The 15984-nt window shown below is 46.4% G+C and overlaps 2 protein-coding genes across 8 annotated transcripts in view; one reads left to right on the forward strand and one right to left on the reverse strand.

Annotated features, from left to right (window-relative positions):
* Window positions 1-1702: 1702 nt before the first annotated feature.
* Window positions 1703-8254, forward strand: ARL11 (ADP ribosylation factor like GTPase 11). Of its 2 annotated transcripts, none has more exons than XM_035003435.1 (2): window positions 1703-1927; window positions 2728-8254. In XM_035003435.1, the coding sequence occupies exon 2, from the start codon at window positions 2746-2748 to the stop codon at window positions 3292-3294; it is 549 nt and encodes a 182-aa protein (XP_034859326.1). In that variant the 5' UTR covers window positions 1703-1927; window positions 2728-2745; the 3' UTR covers window positions 3295-8254. The 2 variants fall into 2 exon arrangements, with proteins under 2 accessions (XP_034859326.1, XP_034859327.1); XM_035003436.1 differs by having other exon boundaries at window positions 1845-1927; window positions 2588-8254.
* A 64-nt stretch (window positions 8255-8318) lies between these two features.
* The window catches only part of EBPL (EBP like), a 55522-nt gene continuing 47856 nt past the window's right edge, over window positions 8319-15984 (reverse strand). For 2 of the 6 annotated variants that reach the window (XM_035003437.1, XM_035003439.1), the window contains exons 4-6: window positions 10536-10588; window positions 10036-10109; window positions 8319-9195 (exon numbers count right to left, since the gene is read on the reverse strand). In XM_035003437.1, coding sequence (XP_034859328.1) covers window positions 8974-9195; window positions 10036-10109; window positions 10536-10588 — 349 coding nt within the window. In that variant the 3' untranslated portion in view covers window positions 8319-8973. Of the gene's footprint in view, window positions 9196-10022; window positions 10237-10535; window positions 10589-15984 lie in introns of those variants that run through there. The other 4 variants (XR_004678933.1, XR_004678932.1, XM_035003440.1 and 1 more) reach the window with 4 other exon arrangements.

Here is a 15984-nt window from a genome sequence, read left to right on the forward strand (position 1 = left end):
CCATCCCAATCCTCCTGCAAATCAAATCCTGGCAGGATCCCCATGGATTCATCAGCTGGACAGGACTGAGTCTCAGCTTGATCTGATTGTCCTGCCCCACAGATTAGACAGACAAGCCCTCCTCCAGACAGTTCTTTAATGCTTGGAGACTGCTCTGGGGTAATGACAAAGATTCTTTGCTCGGCTAAACTTTAGTCAGGCTCCTGAACCTTCTTCTTGGCTCATCTGTGCACTTCCTCATAAAATCCTGTTTTAGCAAGAACCCTGCTATGTGTTAACCAGAATGCCCTGCCCTTAATATCTAATCACCTCAATATCTGATCGAATTCCTCAGCCCCTACCTTCCCCCAGGTGACATCTGGTCACCTGGCCCGCCTTCAGCAAGAATCCTGTTAGAGGTCAGTTTAGCCAGAATCTCCCCTGACCCCTGATGTTCTCTCTCAGTACTTTTCTATCTGCTGACCCCCACCCTGCCGATCCTTGGCTATAAGTCCCACTTGCCCAGGCTGGCTGCAAAACGACCCCGAAGTACTAAGCAACAGTAACAACACAACACAGTGGTGTGTGTACATAACACACTCTGTGTTTTCCTAACCACTCCCTCCTGTTAAAATATCCTGGCCTAAGAAAAGCAACGACAATTACAACAGGATGTTTGCTCTCTATAAAGCACTTTCTAGGTGAGTAGCAGACATGCTAAAAGAGGAAGAGATGAATAAATTCCAGCAAGATCTTGAGCAAATTATTTACTTGAGCAAATTATTTACAAATAAAAAAAGAGGCTGTGGCTCAGGTCATGATCTCAGGGTCCTGGGATGGAGCCCCTGTGGCAGTCTCCTTGCTCAGCAGGGAGCCTGCTTCTCCCTCTCCCTCTGCTGCTCCCCCTGCTTGTGCTAGCTCTCTTTCTTCTCAAGGAAATGAATAAAATCTTTAAAAGTGGTTTCTTTTTTTATTTGTAAAACGGGAGAGTCATAACCCCCATCTCGGTTCTTGGCGTTTTATTTTTTTATTTTTTTTAAAGATTTTATTTATTTGACAGAGAGAGACACAGCGAGAGAAGGAACACAAGCAGGGGAGTGGGAGAGGGAGAAGCAGGCTTCCCACAGAGCAAGGAGCCCAACGCGGGGCTCAATCCCAGGACCCCGGGATCATTATCTGAGCCGAAGGCAGACGCTTAACCGACTGAGCCACCCAGGCGCCCGGTTCTTGGCGTTTTGATGAAATAATGCATGGGAAAGCAAAAAGCACCCCACAAATGTGACTGGTTCCAAGAGCCAAATCATTGCAGCTGCAGATGCCAATTAGAGAGCTGCAGAGTCAACGGCTTCTGATTGGCCATAATTTTTAAAAAATTATGTTTTCTGGAGGTATCATTGTTTGCTGGGAAAAACATGATGACATGGCCGAAAAAAAAATTAAGCAGTAAGTTTAACTGCGCAGTTCCACCACAGTGACACAACTATTAAATTTTTACCGTTTACCTTCAACATAGTTACTATTTTTTAGAGGGTTTTAATCATACTTCGGCAGTTTTTAAAAGTCTGTAGGGTCCAAGCAAACAAAAGAATCTCCAGGCTCCAGAAGAAAAAATAACCAAAACCCAAAAAACCATCAAGGCATGTGTTCTGAGTTGCTAAGAAACGGGGTTGGTGCGAGGCTTCGCCGGGCTGGGGACATCTGCGCGGGACATCTGCGCGGCTCGTCCGCTGCGGGAGCCCAGCTCGGGCCGCGCGTGGCCGAGGGAGGGGCTGTGGAGCCCGCCCCGCCCCGACCACCTGGGGAAGGAAGCGGAAAAGGGGAACCGGCAGCAGCCCCTGCAGTTCCTTCGCTTCTCGCTCTTGGGACGCTACCGCCGCGCGGAAAGCAGCTGCGGGCGAGCGCACTGCCACAGAGGAGGAGCTTTCGGCCGCAGCCTAGTAACACCGAGGTAACTTTACTTGCCCTCTCCCCCGCCCGCGGAGGAATGAACGCCGCCTGTCTTATTTTCTTCCAGGGGCAACCGCAATATTCCCACCCCCCTCCCTTCTTCCACCCCGGGGGAGAGATGTCCCAGCCACGTGTCCCCTAGGTCGGGAACAGGGCTTGGTTTTAGAAATTGGGCATTTCTATATGAAAAAAAAAAGTGAGTCGTGCTCTATAGGCAGTTTACCTTGATAAGGCAATGGAGGAAACCACTTGGCTGTGACTGGTAAATGTGTCCCCAGGCAACCGTATTTGAAATACCACTGTTTGCAGGACGCAGTGCTGGTCCTGAGGGGAGCTCCAGAGGCAGCCCACTGTCCTCTTCACTTGGTGCACTGAACTGGAGCTAGCTTCCACTTCGGGATTTAGGCTTATAGGAGGAAAATAGAGGCGGGAAGCCACAGACTAGCCAGAACTGAAGACCTCTTTCGGTCATTCCTACTGAACTGGGTTATATCTAACTGGAACTTCCTTTTGCCTCTTTGCTTTAACTACCAAGGAAGGTGAGCCCGCCTTGGGTGTCTTCCAGGAAGCCCTACCCTCTTCTCTGATGCAGCCCCCTTCCCCCCCCCAGATAGATCAGCTCGGGGTGACTCATTTGCCCTACTTCCTGGCCCTTTCACAGCGCAGGCCTGTGTTTGAAACCTGACATGGTAAAGACACTTCCTACTTTTGGAGGAGAGGCTCTTCTTCGATGTGCCTGCGTGGATTTGTGTTCCTCCCGAAAAGAATGGCTGATGTGTGCACCTGGCCTTTCTCCCCTAGGGGTTAGCAGGAGCCACCATGGGTTCTGTGAATTCCCGAGGTCACGAGGCAGAAGCCCAGGTGGTGATGATTGGCCTCGACTCAGCTGGGAAGACCACACTCCTGTACAAACTGAAGGGCTACCAGCTGGTGGAGACCCTGCCCACTGTTGGTTTCAACGTGGAGCCTCTCAGAGTCCCTGGGCATGTGTGTCTGACCATCTGGGATGTGGGGGGGCAAACCCAGCTGAGGGCCAACTGGAAGGACTACCTGGAAGGCACGGATGTCCTCGTGTATGTGCTGGATAGCACAGATGAAGCTCGCTTGCCCGAGGCGGTGGCTGAGCTCGTGGAAGTCCTTAATGATCCACACATGGCCCACGTCCCTTTCTTGGTGCTGGCCAACAAGCAGGAGGCGCCCGATGCTCTGCCGCTGCTCGGGATCAGAGACAGGCTGGGCCTGGAGAGATTCCAGGACCGCAGCTGGGATCTCCGGGCCTGCAGTGCCCTCACCGGTGCTGGGCTGCCCGAGGCCCTGCAGAGCTTGAGAAGGCTCCTGAAATCCCGCTGCCACTGTGTCTCCAGGTGAGCGCAGGTGCAGCGGGGGGAGTGGGGAGAGCAAGAAGACTGGATCCAGGCAGAGCAGCGTGCCTTTGCCCATACGAACTGAAAGAAGCAGCTAGTCCTTGAGAATCTGAAGCTCAGTTTGTCAAATAAGACGTCCTTCTGTGCTTGGACAGGATATTTTCTTCTTGGGGCTTATTGTCACGAGGGTTTATGCTGAAAACCAACTATTCTTTGAATAATAATACTCTAAGGGGAAAAAAAATGCCTCAACATACTTCCTTTAATAACTCATTACCAAGGGTGAACTGAGCAATTGTAATAATAGAACAATGAATGGTTGCATTACAATTAAGACCTAAATTTACAGAGGGAAAGAGATTTCAAAATCAGATTAGAATATCATCTGGACATGGTTACGATCTTAGGAGTGATTTTTCCCTGGTGCCCCTGGGTATGTGCCACGATCACTGTGAGTGCAAGCTGCCAGGGCTAGCAGATAGGAGTAGGTGACTCTGGCCCCACGGAACCTTGGGTTTAGAAGTTCGCTCGGGCATTTGGCCCTGGGCAAGAGGCTGGGAGTTAAAGCCTTCCAAAATTTATCCTTTTCTCTGACCCTGATGAACTCTTCTCCACCTTTTACCATCTTGTATTGGTCTTTCTCTAAAATGCTTCATTTTTATCTTTTTTTCTTTCTCTTTTCTCCATACAGCACATATCTTTCCTTAAAGATCAGATTAATCAAATATTTCATTCATTTATTCATTCATTTAATCAACAAATATGTAGAGCATTGAATTTGGGCAAACAGCACTGAGTTTTTAGTTATGAGCCAGGCCCTTGAGATGGGAGGTGTGGATTTTGAAGATACATGTAACAAAAATGCTTCTTTCTCATTATTAACAGTAAAAAAGAAAATTGAACATAGCATCCTACAAGGGTTTTCAGGTGATCTTTACCTAGGAACCATGAAGCTCCTGAAATTATTTGCAGAATTATTTGCAAAACGTTATGCTTTGAGCCTTTTTTGGGGGGGCGGGGGAAGAAGATCCATAACTTTTATCAGACTTTCAAAGGCTTTTGTAACTCCCAGAAGTTAAGAATCACTGATCTGGTCTTACCGATCATCCAACGGAGGAATACTTTTTATAATCTGAGCTTTTTAATGGCAAGCAGCTCGTACTTGACACCTGCTCTCATGTTAAACAGCTCTACATGTTAGCTATTCCTACTCTGGACTAAAATCTTCCTCCTTATGGATGGTGGTTCTCCCCTCTCTGGAGTGACACGGTATAAATGGGTCCTCAACACTCTTCCAACATCTGAGATCCACTAGGTCCCTCTACCCAAATTCTTCCTTCTAACATCAGGTTAGGCATGCTCCGTTCTTTCCACTACTTGTCAGTAGATAGGTTTTCCTGTGTCAGGCACAGGAAAGTACAAAGATGCAAAGACAGATTGGACAAGGCCTCAGGCCTCATGGAGCTCTGCTTGGGGAAGCAGTAGGACAAAACTCCCATAAAAAAAGCAGATAGAGGCTCAATTCAGCAGCTGTTTATTGAGCACTTACTGGGGTCAAGTTCTGTGCTGGGTGCTTTCCATAGTTCTCAGATTCTCTCAATTCTGCAAAGTAGGTATCATTCTCATGTTGCATAATTAGAAACTGAGGCTGGGGGAGGTTCTGACTTGCTTGAGGCACAGAACTATTAAGTGACATATAGCAGAAGGAGACTGCTTGGAAGTATGAGGGGGAGTGAAGGAAGGACAAGTAAGCTGGCGTGGGGTGAGGGGTGGATGAGGGGGCTGTATTATAATAGGAAACAAAACTGGGAAGAACTTTAAGTCCAAGCTGGGGAAAATTTGGACTTTTGCTATCTGGATTTGGCTCAGGGAAGTGAAATCAGTGGACTTAACATTTAGGAGGATAATTTAGTGGCTGTGTAGGGTGGAATAAAAAGAAGGGGGACACTGGAGTCGGGCAGGCAGGGAGACCAGCTAGCCGCCCTTTGCAGTAACAGAGGAGAGAGCAGGAAGAAAGAGGAGAAACTGAAAGCCATTTTTGAGGGAAAAAGCTGAGAGAAGAACAAGTTGAAGATGGCGTTAAGATTTTGAGTGTATGTGACAGGAGCGATTGGAATGACCTGAGAAGGTGGACACAGGAGGAACAAGTTGGGATGGGGCCAGAACTGGTGGGTTCTGGTCTTGAAGTGCTGGGTATGGATGTGTTGATAGCTTCTTTCAGCTCGTTCTATTACCTGCAGTCCCCAAAATACCGAGTACCCTGCTGGATGCATCAGCTGGTTCCCACACACACAGGCTCCTTTCCCCCCTGATGTGTCAGTTTTTATCATGAGCTCATCTTTGGTAGGATTTGTTTTTCCTGTGTGACCCCCATGTGCCCTGCGTTGTGACAATGTTTCTACACAGAGTGGTTTCACATTAGTGTTGACTAGGCTCCTGGAGGTTTCAACTGTTTTAGATCAAACATTATGTTAGTTTTTCTGCTTGGGGCTCATGGCCTCACAGGTGGCATCGATTTGGGTTCTGTGCCCATGCATGGCACAGGCCCTAGGGATTCAATTTCTGACAGGTGACTTTTTTTTTTTGCACCCATGTTCCAAAGAGACCATTTACTTCTTCATACTTTCCTGAGCTAGTGAATACCATTTCCCAATCCCCTTTTTAAGGAAGGGGCATCTCTTTGATGCTCTTGCTTTTCTGTTGAGCTCAAATCAAAATTTTCTCTCTTCCAAGCAAGCCTAAGGCCATACCTCCTGTTCCCATACAGGTGTTATAACCTTAGCCCAGTCCCTAGAGCCTAACCTTGGCTTCTCTAGTATCTCCGTGGGCTCCAGGCTCCCAGCTTACACTTACCTGCTTTGACTGGTTTTGCTCTTCATTTCTGTCACTTGAGGATGTCCCTTCTTTTAAGGACAGCATGTATTAAAATGCAATTTTTTGGTGATACTTTACCCAACATTTCCATCCCTCTGTAATAGGCAAGGGTCCATCTGCTATGAGCTTTCTGAATGTCCTGAACTGTTTTGATATGTGGCAGGGAGATCTGTACTTAGGAGGATGGCTTGGGTAGCTGACTTGGGGTGGAGAGAGGGTCCTAAAGCAGGGAGGCAGGGTAGAAGGTGACCGGGATGTCTTTTGACTGACATGCCCGCTCTTGCCACCCCTGGGGCAAACAGACATCCTGTCACCGCAGAAGCCATCACGCTGTGGGCATCTGTTTCCTTTCTCTTGACAACTGTCCGTCTCTTTTCTAACATCAGGACGCACCAAGATCTTGTCCAGCTCTGAGAGTGTGCTCCTTGTTTGGACCAAACAGAGTGGACAGGGGGACCGGCAGGTAGTGTGTGACGACGGCCGCAAATCCTTGAAGGCAGATGTGCTCTTAATAGGCCCCAGGAGCTCTCCTCTCATCTTCCCCGCCTTGGATAAGATTTGGGAAGAAGGGTAACAAAACAAAATATCCTAAGAACCATGCCCATTAGTGCTCAGTTGGTGTTGACCAGAACTCCCTGCTGGTCCCCGTTTGAAGGGATTGAATGCCAAATCAGTCACAGAATCACCCAGCAGGTGAGTTCTGGAATGGGAACTATACAACTCTCTGGACAGAAGGTGGGGTTGGAGAGCCTCAGAGTCCAAGGGCAGCCTGCCAGCCTTCTACCTCCCCAGCTTCTGAGATGTTTGCCTCGTGTGAGTGTGGGAATGCCGTGGGATGCAAGGCCCCCCAGCACCTTCCTGGGACTTCCCATGCCCTCTGTGCACGTGCTCCGGCTCTTCAAGCTTCCGTGTCAGCAGGCCGTCCTGTAGTTACACGAGTGATGCCAGCTGTGGCGGCAGGCCTCTGGGGTCACACAACCTTAGGCAAGCCTCCTGAACCCCTCCTGTCTTTTAGGCTTAGGATATTTTCCCGTTGGAATCTTGCCCATGATTTTAAGGTTCTCAGATCCCACCGTGCAGGAAGCTCTGCCCATATGCCTCAGCCCCTGCTCATCCCCTCCCTGAACTCTCCTGGTGCTGGCCCACTTGTTAGTGCCTGAATTGGGGCTGTTCTACACCTGGGCACATAGTCTGTCCAAGAATGGTCTAAGTTCCTAGAGATCAGGGGATGCCTTACATCCTTTGATCCTCTTCAAAGCCTATAACGATATTAGGTACTGAGAGCTGCTCATTGAGTACCTGGGTGAATAATGAATAACTGTTTAAAGCTATTGAACTGGGTGCCATGGCGGGGAGTCCCCAGGTCCTCTGAACTGTCCAGAGTGAAATCCCCAAATGAGAACTCCAAGAGGCTCATTAGCTCGAGAGCCAAAATGGCAGCACGAACCTGTACTTCAGGCATCCTCTGTAGTAAAGACAACAGCAAAAAGTCATACATGCTCTTTGTGGAACATGTCATGCTCAGAACCACCTGACTTGTAGTCTAAGTAGCAGAGGGAATGCTAAGTGGGGACCTAGTGAGGTATGGCAGGGGGCCGCTGGGGAGGCCAAGGCCCTGGAGGTAGGTGGCCAGTGAGAGCACACGCAGGGCCCAGAGCCAGTGCCTGGGAGGAGGGCCAGGTTGCTCTCCTTCCCAGGCAGGGGCCCCGCCTTGCTCACTCCAGGGCTCCCATCCTTCCTTCTGCTTCTACCCTAACACTGGTGGTGCTGGAGGGAGGCTAAGACTCCATCCTTTCTCAGAGCCTTCCCTGAAGACCATGGGGAAGCTAGCCTTGCCTGCCTGGAAGCAAAATGACAATAGGTCCAGGCTAGCCCTTGCAAGTGGGAATCACACTCCCTTTGCTGCTGGCAACTGAAGGGTAGGGCAGTCAGTATTCAGTAGGGTAACCTCAGCCCTTGCTTCCCCACCTGAGGCAGGCCAGGGCCCTCCAAGGCCATGGAAGGGGGAGGTAGGGGGGCGGATGGAAGGGTTTCCCTCCTGCTCTTCTGCTCAGAGAGATACATACACATATTCACACACACACACACACACATATATATACACACATATACACATTACAGAGCTACAAACAGGAAACCTTAGGAAAAAACAAATCGTGCTTTCTGGTTTATTTTTTAAATGGTGCTCTCCTTACCTGAGAGGTACTTTGCCTGTTCCAATTCCCCCACACCTTTCAGATCCATCAAGCTCCCATTAATCCCCGAGAGTGAGTGAAGAAGCAGGAATGTGCGCCAGTGGATGTGGCAATAAATGCAGGACAGCAGGTGTCTGTTTTCTTCTTAAATTAAAATGCCTCTGTTCTTTTTTTCTGTGAACACTGTGTACAGTGAGAACTGTTCCAGTTTGGAGAGCTGATTACCCATCTGAATATGAGGCTGAGTTTCTCCCTTTCTGACTCACAGATTTTAAAGATTTTTCTCCTTCCTCTCTTGGTCAGAATCAATCCTCTTGGTGAAAGTGAACCACAGGGGTTGGTTTTGACTTGGTTCTGCTGTGGTTTTCAGTTGTCCGTCCTCCCCGGTCTACACACGCACCTCCTCCTGTGGGCCTGGGATAGTTGTGTCCCTCCAAGTGGACCAGGCGCCCATGCCCCACACGTGGGTGAGCCAGGACCTTGCCTTTCCTTCTTGTCCTCAAGGATTTAGAACACACATCAACACCTCAAGCATTCCCAACCCAGCCTCAGGTGGGGTGGGGAGGTTCCCTCACAGAAGACTTGCACTTTCCTCAGAACCAAGATGATGCAACTCAGCGGGATAAGTGGAGAATGGGCTGGGGCGGAGGGGGAGGGAAGGTGGGGCAGAGCCCTCCCTTCCAGAAGCCCCAGGCCTGGCCTTCAGACAGATGGAAGTCAAATAGGAATGATGAGTTGTTTAGTCTGTGCCTCTTTCTGCAGAGCCTGGGATGAGATGGGAGAGTCCCTGGGTGAACAGGAGGTGGAGAGGCCAACCTTTGCTGCCACCTCTTGGCCTGTAAGGACAAATACAAATTCAAAATAGGAGAGTTAATTGTCCCCGTTGAAAAGAAGAGACTTCTCCCCTGCATCCCTTTTCTTAGAGCATTAACTTTAGACAACTTGTAAGTTCTTTCCTCTGTCTCTTTGAAATGTATGTAAATCCTTTAAAAAGCTAAATAAAGCTGTTGCCAGCTTTAGGACTCAGGAATGTCTTTCTCAAGGACCTGGGACCAATCCCTTTGAAATGTCAACATCTAGGAAGATAGGGCCTGCCTCCCAGTCTCTGTGGAAGGGCAGGAGCCTAACTCGGCAAAGTACCTCACTCCACGTTGCAAAACTACTTTCTGTCATAAAGATAGGAGAAGCCAATTAGCTAACAGATGGTGACCCCAATTATCAGGTAAATCTAGGATGAACCTTGTATGACAAATGGTGCTGTCACGCCCTTGAGGACTGGTTATTATGTAGGTAATGGTTTGTGTCTGCCTGGCTGTATCAGAGGGTGAGACTCCTTTCTGTCTTTGCAATCTCTAGCTGATGGCCTGTGACGCACATCACATTCTGGTTGAAAGCTTATTCAATAAGAAAACTGTCTTCCTTCTCTACTACCTTTGTGGAGAGGTTGGCAGATTTGTTTTTAATTCTAGTTCCCCAACAGCTCCCATTGGTTTGGCTCTGTGAGCTTCTAGTCGAACCCATGATTAGCAAAATAATATTGGTGAGGGCTAATCAACTGGAATGCATCCTAGGTTTCTGAAGGACTCCTAATTAGGAATGAGGAACGTGAGTTCAGTATGACCCAAGGCATTTTCCTCTCACAAGATTATGGAAACCTGTGACTGCTTCCAACTTACTGAGAGACGTATTTCTTGGTGTGGTGAAGCATGACCCCTGTATCCCTTTCCCATACGGCTCATAAAAGCAGCAGCTCAGGAAAAACAAAACAATTTTAGAAAGGAAAAAAAAAGGAGTCTTTTATTTTTACCTCATTGTCTTGATTTCCACTCCTCTGACAACGTTCACCCCCAAGGAGATTTGGCTCTACAGCTACAGAGCTAAGTATTTAAAAAATTTCCATGAGAAAATGGCCTTGTTCTGCCTGAGATTTCAAGCTAAGACCTAATAATGAATCCTTCTCCCTCCCCTGACCCCCTCCTCCCCACCAGCAACTTGGAACCTGGAAATATCCATGTGGATATTTTTGCAGCCTACTTCAAGCATGAAATCACAAACCTAAACAAATTAGTTCTCACAAAAGCATTTCCATTTTTTCAAACAAAAGGAGGCATCATGATTATAAACTATCTCCAGATTATGAACATGATACCATTATCATTTTGCCATTTGTATTTACCTTTTTGAATTCCACAAACTTCAATTTCATATGGCATGAAATGTTGGCTTAACCTGGAGGGAAAATATAAAGGATATAAATAAATGTATACAAAGATTTTGAAGGTTATGAAAATTCTTCCATGAGAGTACCACTATCAAGATGGAGGTGCAGCCCCACCCTTTGCTCAAACTGGTGCTGTCTAAATGCAGTTAAGTGCTCTGGTTTGGAGCCTGGCCTTAAAGTCGGTCAGAACTGACTAGAACACCAGCTCTGTGCCTCACCAGCTGGGTAACCTGGGCAAATTATTTAACCTAACTAAGCTCCAGCTCCCTCATCTACAGAATGGGAATGATAATAGGGAGTACATCACAAAGTTCTTGTGAGAATTCAGTGAGGTAATGTGTCCCTCCTAATGACCCCCTTCAGGTAGTATATTCATCATATTCTAGCCCAAACTCACTGGAATGCTGCAGGTAGAGCCTGGGGAGTGAATGTCCAGGCTTCTCAGGTCTGAAACCAGCTCTTAATGTTGATCTAGAAAATTAGAATTCAGTGAGGTAATGTGTCCATCTAGTCAACTTGTGTTTCTTGAGCACTGACTATGTGCCAAACACTGAGCTATGTACAAGAACGACAGGATGAAGGAGACACATTGTCCCTGCCCTCCGACACACAGTCTAGCTTTTGGTATGGGACAACTATGAAGTCATGCTACAGTACGTTAAAAATGCATATGAAACACAGAGTTCTGGGGGCCCAGGCTTTCTTTGCTGCCTTAGAATTTTCCAGACCCAGACTTGTTCTGGAGTAAAGAGGGTGTTATAGCTGGTGAAAGGGTAGGGGGGTGGGAGTGAAGTCACAAGACAGCTCTTACGAATTCTGAAACTCTGGACACTTAGTCTCCCTCCGCCTTCCTACCATTTCTACTGACAGCTCTATTTTAGTGCGTCTCCCCCTTTCCTAGCCCAAAGCACTTTCAATAAAAGTACTGTAAGCTAGAATTAATATCTCCTCCATGCAGTGTATTTTTTTTTATTATTATTTGAGTATAGTTGACCTAAAATTTTACATTAGTTTCAGGTGTACAACATAGTGATTGGACAAGTTTATACACTATGCTTTCTTCACCACATTTAAATGCACCCTCCTCTTACAAAGGCTAGTAGGTTGAATGGCTAGGAGTGATTTCAGAAGACTGGAAATTGAAGCCCACATTAAATTCCACTCCTCTTTGAAATTCTACATTTACAGGTTCATTCCTTGGACTTCAGTTTTTAAAAGAAAATATCCCTAGAAGAAGGGCAGCAAGGATGATTTAGTTATTTGCACTTTAATGTGAATGAATTCTCAGTATCTTTTCAGGAGAGGTTTTGTTAAGAACGCAAATCTAAAAGTTGAGAACAGCTGAAAAAGGGAAGGAGTACCGCCAGAAATGTAAGAGCTGGAAATTCACAACTTTGCTCAAGGCCATATGAATGTGGGCCCCCTATCTCTCATTGTCCACACAGCAGGGACCTACTGTGTGCAGAAATAAGGCCCAAGAGGGAAGGTCTGGGTATGTGGGACTGCCACCTTCTCAGGCACTTGGAAAACAGTGGCCTAGAGCCAGGGAGTGGAGAGCTAACTGGCCAGCCGGGGAGCACCCCTCTGGAATAGGGAATAATCTGGCCTCTCCTTCCTCCCACCCCCCATTATCTCCATCAGAGGTTGGCCTCCCAGGGCATAGAGCAGGGTAGACAGGGGTGGGGAATGGCAAATGGAAAACAAGCAGCCCAAGCTCTTTTATTTCTGCTCAGTAGAGAGTGCTAAAGTACAGGGTCAACTAGCCAGAAGGTAGCATCAGTCTTTAACTGGAAAAGCCACTCTTTCCTCAGTTGTATCCTGTACTTGGAGTGGGGCTTCTCCAGGTGCAGAAGGACAACATCATGACCCAGGCAGAAGAAGACGTGAAGATCACAGAATTCCACGGGCCTAATCCTACCTGTGGAGGGAATTCATTCCTCTAAATTAGCATTCCAAACTCTTCAAGTAAGTCATTTGCAAAGGTACCCCCTTCTACCACTTTGAAGGTAAGATTAAGTTCTCTAGGGATCAGATGATCCCTAGGAATCAAGAGCTCTGGGCTGCGGGGGTGAGAAGCCTGCTGGTTGTTTTGTTCTGACACAGCTGTGGGTCACAAGATTCTTACACAAGCTTGGGGGTGGCCCGCCATGCCACGAGCGCTTCCTTCCCCTCAGCCAGTGATGATGACTCCGATTTCAGAAAGGAGCTCAACCAGCATGTTTATCTTGGGGCACTTCTCAGCCATTTTCTAGATCAACATTAAGAGCTGGTTTCAGACCTGAGAAGCCTGGACATTCACTCCCCAGGCTCTACCTGCAGCATTCCAGTGAGTTTGGGCTAGAATATGATGAATATACTACCTGAAGGGGGTCATTAGGAGGGACAGAGAAAGAAAGTTGTGGAGACTTGTGGTTTAAGGTTGGGAAATGCAACATACATGTAACTCAACTATCTGCCCAAACCTTACTAGCGGTACAGCAAAGGAAAAAAAAAAAAAAGGCCAAACCCCACATGGACAAAGAAAGCAGAAGAGAAAGTAGCAGGCTTGAGATAGCAATAAAATTATGGAAGATGGAAAGTAATCTCATAGACCAAATAAAGTGGAAACCTAAGTTGGCTGGGGGTTGTGTGTGTGTGTATGTGTGTGTGTGTGGCTTAGAGGACATCCTCTGTACCAGGTACTGGTCTAAGTGTTGAAGGTACATTGACTCATATAATACCCCAACAACGCTAGAATTTGTACTCTGATTTTGGGGATGAAGTACAGAGAAGTTAAATAACTTGTCCCAGGTCACACAGCAGAATCTGTAGAAGTGTGGCCCAGAGACCATGCTCTGTAGCCTCACAGTGATAAGCAAGTCCTTCTGCACCAAACCCTGGGAGATCTCCAGACTTGGACTATCAGGAAGCTTCAAAATGGGGATGAAAATAGAATTGGTGGGAAGCCTGTATGAAGAGACAGACCCTCAGATTCCTTCACTATCTTACTCAGGCCAGGCAACTGCCCCAGTGCTCCCTGGTAGAATACCATTGGCTTATTCTCTGGAGGCATTACCCAGTTGAGGATGAGACAGCTATGAAAACAGGAGAATTCAGTGAAAGTTTGTGAACTGACTGGTGAGGCTCTGCAGACATCCTCCCCATTCAGCCCCCGGCAGTGAGGTTTGCACTCCCCAGGCAGGGACTGGGGGCTCCTCTGTAGGAGTTCTGACCAGCTGGAGAGAAGATGTCAACACTGACATCTGAAGGTCCTCTCATGAACCAGTTGGCTCACTGATTGATGAGCCCTGCCCACAGACCCAGGGCTCATACAAGCTTCTAGCAGCTTTTTGGTATCTTCCTCTTTTTTCCACCTACATTTTTATTATGGAAAAAGTAAACATATAGAAACATTGGAAATATAGTATAATGAACACCCATATACCTACCTTTTAAGTTGTACAATAATTAGCATCTTAACATATTTGCTATATCTTTAGATAAATACAGATAAATAAATATAGATAAATATATGTCCATATATTGTTTCTCTGAACCATTTGAAAATGAGCTGTGGACATTGTGATATTTCACCCCTACATATTTCAGTAGAAGGTCATTATCATACATAATTGAAATCTATACATAATCCATGATTGCACCTAAGAAAATTTTAAATAATTCTCTAATACAGTCTAATATTCAATCCATATTGAAATTTCCCTCATTGTCCCTAGAATGCCATTGCATTTGGTTATTATGTATCTTTATTCTCTTCCCTAGAACAGTCCTCTTCCTTTTGTTTGTCCCCTTCCCTTTTGGAAGAGACCAGGTCACTTAACTGAAGGAGGGTCTCACAACTGATTTGCCTGATTGTTTCCTTGTGGTATCATTTAACTTGTCCTTGTATCTCTTGTAAATCCTGTCAACTGGAAGTTAGATCTAAAGGCATGGATAGATTCAGATCAGATGTTTTTGGCAAGTCATATGGATTTTCTACTTCATACTGCATCATATCAGGAGATAACATCTGCTGTCTCACTAGTGGTGAAGTGAAGTTTGGTAAAGGCAGTGACTGCTAGATCTCTCCACTGTAAAGATCTGCTTTCCCCTTTGCAGGGACCATGGATAATGTCTGGCACAGTGTGCATATCCTGTGCAATGCATTACTCCAGTGTAAACAGACAATAAAGGATAATGGGACATCTGAAAAAGAGCCTCCAACGTGAAAGAGACAAAAACAAACAAAAAGTTAACTCAGAAGAGATCAGTGCAGGAAACAAAAAAAAACTTCCCCTAAACGATCAATATCCTTAGAAATAAGAGAAGATATCATACCCATAAGGCAAGATTCATAAGGCAAGATTGCTATAAAAAAAATTTAGAAAACAAGAAAGAGCTCTTGGAAATCTACACTGAAAATCGAACACAAAGTTGGAAGATAAAGTAGAAACAAAAATCTCCTGGGGCACCCGGGTGGTTCAGTGGGTTAAGTGTCTGACGCTTGGTTTTGGCTCAGGTCGTGACATCAGGGTCGTGAAATCAAGCCCTGCATCAGGCTCTGTGCTGAGTGTGGAACATGCTTAAGAGTCTCTCTCTCCGGACACCTGGGTGGCTCAGTCAGTTAAATGTCTGCCTTTGGCTCACGTCATGATCCCAGGGTCCTAGGATTGAGTCCCGCTTTGGGCTCCTTGCTCAGTGGGGAGCTTGCTTCTCCCTCTCCCTCTGCCTGCCGCTCCCTGCTTGTGCTCTCTCTCTGTGACAAATAAATAAATAAAATCTTAAAAAAAAAAAAATTATCTTCTCCCTCTGCCTCTTCCCACTCCCTTGCACATGCTCTCACTTGCTCTAAAAAATAAAAAATAAAATAAATAAATAAATAAAAAAGTGAAGGGGGATAGGGGCACCTGGGTGGCTCAGTTGTTAAGCGTCTGCCTTCGGGTCAGGTCATGATCCCAGGGTCCTGGGATCAAGCCCTGCATTGAGCCCCGCATTGGGCTCCCTGCTCAGCGGGAAGCCTGCTTCTCCCTCTCCCACTCCCCCTGCTTGTGTTCCCTCTTTCGATGTCTCTCTCTCTGTCAAATAAATAAATAAAATCGTAAAAAAAATTAAAAAAAAGTGAAGGGGGATGAATTATAAGATAAATAAAACATGAACATGTCCCAGAACACATGAATTTTAGCTTGAAAGATCAGTCTTTGGAGGGCCCAATACAAATACATTTTATAAAGATAAACACAAAAACACAATATTAGGAAATTTCAGAACATCCTAAAAGAGAAAAATAGGTCACATACAACAGAGCAAGAATTAGAATAGCATTAAAACATCTTAATGACAATACTAAAATCTAAAGGATAATGGAGCAAAGCCTTCAAAATTCTGAGAGCAAGTTTAACAATGAATTGGACTATAGGCCCTAGAA

This window comes from Mirounga leonina, unplaced genomic scaffold, assembly GCF_011800145.1.
Source record: "Mirounga leonina isolate KUSES-001 unplaced genomic scaffold, KU_Mleo_1.0 Mir_127, whole genome shotgun sequence".
NCBI lineage: Eukaryota > Metazoa > Chordata > Mammalia > Carnivora > Phocidae > Mirounga > Mirounga leonina.